Raw genomic sequence first — 6,000 nt, forward strand, 5'->3', positions numbered from 1 at the left:
ACAGTACATAATATCACCAAAAGAGAATCTGGAGAAATCTGTGTGCAAGGGACAAGGCTGAAACACAATATTGGATGCCCGTGATCTTCAGGCCCCCAGACTGCACTGAATTGAAAACGGGCATGATTCTGTGATGGGTATCACTGCATGGACTCAGGAATACTTCCAAATATCACGGTCTTTGAACACGGTTTGTCATGCCATCCAAAAATATAAGTTAAAGTTCTATCTTGCAAATAAGAAACCATATCTGAGCATGATCCAGAAACGCCTTCATATTCTTTGGGCCAAAACTCATTTAAAATGGTCTGTTGCATTAGTGCGTATGGAATGAGCAACTTGACATCTGGAAAGGCCCCATCAATGCTGAAAGAGACTTCATATCCAGGTTTTAGAGCGGTATGCTCCCAATTATTTTTCAGGGAAGGCCTTGCATATTTCAGCAGGACAATGCTAAACCACATACACTACTGCATCTATGACAACAGCATAGCTTCGTAGTGGAAGAGTCGGGTTGCTTAACTGGCCTGGCTGCATTCCTCATCTTTCACCAATTGAAAATATTTGGCACATCTTGAAACAAGAAATCTGACAAAGAAAACCCAGAACTGTTGAGCAGTTTCCAGACATCTATAGAGCGTTGATAAAAGAAGAGGGGATGCTACACTGTGGTAAATTTGACCCTGTTGTCAATTTTTTCTAACCCGTTGCTGCCGTAATCTTTTTTTCCCCTAAAAATGGCACCTTTTCTCAGTTTAAACATTTTGCTGTGTTTTCTATTTTCTATTGTGAATAAAATATGGGTTTATGAGATTTGCAAATCATTGCATTCTGTTTTTATGTAAATTTTACAGAGTTCCAACTTTTTTGGAATTGGTGTTGTACAAGTGCCTCATGGGTCTGACAAGTGCAGAATGAAGTCATAAACTTCTGAGATCTTTTGCAGTTTAAGTTAACAAAGTTTTTATAAAGACCATATGGAAGATCTCAAAACACTGTTGCTTTAGTCTAAAGCCCCATACACACTCTCAGTTTTCCTGCAGGTTTTTCTCTCCAGGTTTACCAAAACCATCTAATCTAAGGTCAAACCTTAAGAGTTTCAATTTGTATGCAATCAGGCAGGCCCTTGCACTACATGGTTCTGGTAAACCTGAAGAGAAAACCTGCAGGAAAACTGATAGTGTGTATGGGGCTTAAGGGCCCTTTCACATGGGCTTTTTGGGTTAGGTTTGCCTTTCAGTTTTTCAGGCAGACCTGTTTGGAAGCTCCACGCACCTCTATGGGTAGGCTGATGTAAACAGACTTGTGCCCATTTACATCTGCCTACCTTCGAGTCCATCCAGATCAAAAAAAACAAACGGAAAAGGACTGCATGCTTTTCTGTTTTTCCAGACCTAAATGCGATGGATCGGAGGTAGCTTGATGTAAACGACACAAGTCTGTTTATATCGGCCGTCCCTAGAGCAATCATGGGTTTGCCCTTATGTGTAGGGCACGGATGTAAAAAAAAAAAACACCCGCCATCTGTCCCATTCAGCTTAGATTTAGCAGGGAATCACAGATCCCCTGCTGAACGGAGTGGAGCAGCACTGTGTGAAAGAGCCCTTCGTTAAGGGTAATGTTATCATTTTAGAGAGATCTGATACTCCTCTTAATATGTGCTACTGGGGATGCCAGATACTCAATGCCAGTGGTTCTCAATCCGTTCCTCAAGAACGCCCAACAGGCCATGTTTTGGGAATTTCTCTTAGATAAAATAGCTGTCCAAAATACCGAGCCATTGAGTCTGATTTAAAGCACCTGTGCAAGATAAAGAAAAATCTGCAAACATGGCCTGTTGGGGGTACTCGAGGACAGCCATCTCTGCTTAAAAGTAAATCTCTCATAGGAAAAAACATAAACCTGCCACTGCTGGGCTACTTCTGAAAATGCTGGTTCCCGGGCTGTGTCTGATTTTAGGATTTCTGTGTTTAACCTGAAAAGCATGCAAAAAGCAAAAGCGTTAGCATGACAGCGAGGCAAGGCAACTAGCAAGTCCGTAATGGAAAACTACATTTTTCGATCAGCAAGCCATACTACTGCTAAAAAAAAAAAAATGTATTAAGCACAGTAATGTGCACTCTGTTAGCTTTGGGACTGCTGCAAGAAAGAGCCAGTGGAGAGTCTGGTCACGTGACTGGTTCTCCTCCATTCATAGAGCATTCTCTGCTGTGGGGCTTAACCTGCTACACACCGCAGCCTGATTTTTATGATCGTTCACATTCCTACACTATGAATTAATCTGCATTGTAAATGAGGGCATTGAGAAATGGAAATTATTTCCAGAAAAATTGGAAAGGGGAATCTGTAGCAAAGCCTTCTGAACACAAAAGCATGAAAGTACTGTTTGTGAGCCAGATAAATTGCTTAGTATTTCCCTCTGCACTGTGCTCAGTGTCAGTTGTTGATGATGAAATTGCAGATGAAATATATTATGTAAACTGGTTTACCTGCCAAAGGATTTACATATTTGTTTATGCAACCCTAAATGTTACACAGCCCTGTCTGACGGGTTAAAGATCTCTGCTGCAGTTTTACTTTTAGACCCCTTTCACACTGGAGGCGCCTGTAAAGCGCCTGAAAAAAGCCTCAGCTGCAATCCCAGCGTTGAAGCCCAAGTGCTTTCATACTGGGGCGCTGCGCTGGCAGGGCGTCAAAAAAAGTCCTGCCAGCAGCTTCTTTGCAGCGCTTTAAGAGTGGTAAATGCACCGTTCCTAAAGTGCCCCCGCCCATTGAAAGCAATGGGCAGCTCCGCCGTAGCGGCAAAATACAAATGCTTTGGTTTACAACAGAGGACCTTTTGTTCCACTTTATCCCTCACCAGTCCAGAAAGAAGAATAGTTGTTAGTGGGCTGTTTCAATGGGCTTTCCAAACATTATGGTTGTGCAAAATTAATAACACTACTTCTGCATTAAAATAAATCCTTTAAGTCTTTATCTTGGCACCACATCAGTGTTTTCTCCAGCACAGTGTCACCTAGCTTTTTCTGCGGTTTACATCACGTGGCCACAAACCACATTACACAGAAAACCTGGGAAAGCCTGTTGCTATTTCCCTAAACTTAAAGCGGAGGTCCGCCCAAAGAAAAAATATTAAAAGCCAGCAGCTACAAATACTGCAGCTGCTGACTTTTAATAAATGGACACTTACCTGTCCAGGGCGCCCGCGATGTCCGCAGCCGAAGCTGATCAGTCGCTCGTCTCTCGGCTTCCCCCCGCCGCCACCCTCGGTGAGGGAATCAGGAAGTGAAACCTTGCGGCTTCACTTCCTGGTTCCCTACTGTGCATGCGCGAGTCACGCTGCGCATCCTCACTGGTACCTGTTGTCTTCTGGGACCTGTGTGGGACCTGTGGGGAGGACAGTGTAGGCGCAGGAAGTGGCATAGGTCTCCGTGGTGATCTATGCCAGGAAGTGGAAGAAAATACCTGTATTACACAATTATCTGCACCCTCCTTCCCCCTGAAAGGTGCCAAATGTGACACCGGAGGGGGGGGGGGATTCCAAAAAGTGGAAGTTCCATTTTTGGGTGGAACTCCACTTTAACAGTGGGTTTTGTGCAAAAAAAAAAAAAGTAGGCCTGACTCTGGGAGACGTTTCTGATTATACTGCTTTTTGTCGTTGAATACACGCCACCCACCCACACGCCTCCTTATTGACCACACGTGGTAGTGATTGTAACCGTATACCACTAACAACATTTGAGTAGTAAGAAGAGGTATTTAGGAGCAGGGCCTCTGACCCCAGTTCCAATCCCACCCTGATTGTGGACATCCTTTGAGCCCTGGTTCACACTGGGTACGATTTGGAACGATTTGAGATGCGATTTGACATGTCAAATCGCATCTCAAATCGGCGGCATTTGCCGGCAATTGTCGGCAATGGCACTGTCCTAATCAGTGCGACGCCGCATCTGCGATTTCAAAAAGTAGTTCCTGTACTACTTTTTGCGATTTCGGGCCGCGATTTACATTAAATTGCGGCCAAAATCGCGGTAAAATCGCGCATTTTACCGCAATTTGGAATTCGCAGCAGTGTGAACCTAGGCTCAAACTGCATGCGGTATTGCTACTTTCTAACCTGCAGTGACTCTTTTTTTCTATGTCTGTTGACTGCATTTTCCCCCTATGCCCTCAGCCTCCAATAGCAGAAGAATCGGGACGCCGCAGACATCCATCTAATTCAGGACATGAGGACTCCGGCCGTCGAAGACACCGCTCAGGCTCCTCCAAGGCCAGTCATACCACTAAATATTCAGCTGGCAGTCATTCTCAGGACTCCTCTTAACCTGCGTTCCCAGGAAGCTCTTACCATCCAGGACCGTAATGTCATCTTCGGTAATCATGGATATTTGAGAAATGGACTCAAAGGTTTTTATGGCCAAACCAGCAGATTGGTCGGCAGTATTAGAAACAGCAGATGGAACTTTGATCCATTGTGTGATTTATGTGGACGCTGTGAAGTTTTATAAGGGAGTTGAGGTATGGTTTGCTGGGAGAAAAGAAAGGTACTTGGTGGTGTTCACAATGTGCATTCCTAGTTAATATGCAATTATTGGAATGCCTTCTTTTCAGCTATTGCTCCGATACCATTTTTAAACCAGCCATAATAGTGCTTTGTTCAACTGGCCTAGTTACAAACCTATGTGTAGAATTGTAAAAAAGAAAAAGCACAAAAAAATAACATATTTTATGCATAGCAATGATAGATTTATTTTAAGCAGTAATTGTAGATGATGCAGGGGTTTGATTTGTATGGATGTTTCACGTCTTCTAGGAACCTTTGTCACAAAACTAAATTGTATTATTTCTTTTTTTTGTGTTAGTATGACATCATGAATACATTGAAAAGGAAAATCTCATATTTTCAGTATACATTGGTACCTACTAGCTCTACCTTGTTATATGTTTTCTAAACTTTGCTAGTTCTTGAGATCCCATTTTTACAGAACGTGATGTTCCTGCAAGAATGAATATCGTTTAGGGATAAAACATCGAGCAGATGTTAAGTGTTAGTTCTTGCCAGCAAATTTCAGGAAAATATACTGTATATATAATTTCTTTCCTTTCGGAAAACCATGTCTTATATTCTAAAAACATTTCAACAGACAGATCTATGATGTTTGTTTTAACCCATCAAAGCATTTAATAGGCATGTTCCTTTGGTACAGTTCTTGGTGCTATTAAACTTTAAATGTTTCGGTATGTCCAATAGGAAATCGTTTTGCCAGAGGGTTTGGCTACAGGGAATCTCCTTTGACTGCTAGGAGTTCAGTAACTACAAAGCATCGTTGTTACTTGTGGTTGCAGCACTGTGATATGCTACTCCTTCCATTAGTACTTGAGGCCATTGCTTAGTTGGTGGTGGTGGTAAGTTACAGGCCATTTTCGATTTAGGTGGCATAGTGTCTGCTGAGCTGAAGCTACTAAAGAATTCCCCGTGAATAAAATAATAGCTTAAATCCTGTACTGTAGCATCTGTGTCTTGTGGGCCGTGACCATCACAAAAGATGTTAACTGTGCTTTGAAATCCTTACTACTACAGGGGTCTGTGGTGCCTGCTACACTTTTTTATTTTCATTTTTTTTAATATTTTTTTTGTAGTTGGGCCTCTTTCACATGGGGTGGATTCCACTAGGTGTCCGCCTGCTCAGAGGGGAATCTGTCCGCTGATCCCCACTGAGCATAGATGGCTGGTTCCGTGTCCTCTCCGATTATGCGGAGTGGACACAGACACACGCCCGCTCCCCTCCATGGGCGGTCAGATGCAAACTGACCACCTGTCCGCTTACACCCGACTGCCATCCAATCCGATTCACTATCTGCCTGTTTTGAGAGGATCGAATCAAATGTTAGCGGGTTTCAACGGACACATGTCCATTGGTACCTGCTGTTTCATAGAGGAGACCGGAGGGTCCGTGTGAAACACTGACAGGTGGACCCAAATCGGTCTGCCCGAGTGAA

At 43.3% G+C, this 6,000-nt stretch overlaps 1 protein-coding gene across 1 annotated transcript in view; it reads left to right on the forward strand.

The window, feature by feature from the left end:
• Window positions 1–5,475, forward strand: part of LARP1B (La ribonucleoprotein 1B) — an 87,313-nt gene extending 81,838 nt beyond the window's left edge. Inside the window, exon 19 of the mRNA XM_040330770.1 lies at window positions 4,175–5,475. Within this exon, the coding sequence (XP_040186704.1) occupies window positions 4,175–4,324 (150 nt within the window). The 3' untranslated portion in view covers window positions 4,325–5,475. The remainder of the gene's footprint in view (window positions 1–4,174) is intronic.
• The last annotated feature ends 525 nt before the right edge of the window (window positions 5,476–6,000 follow it).

This window comes from Rana temporaria, chromosome 1, assembly GCF_905171775.1.
Source record: "Rana temporaria chromosome 1, aRanTem1.1, whole genome shotgun sequence".
In the NCBI taxonomy this organism is placed as follows: domain Eukaryota; kingdom Metazoa; phylum Chordata; class Amphibia; order Anura; family Ranidae; genus Rana; species Rana temporaria.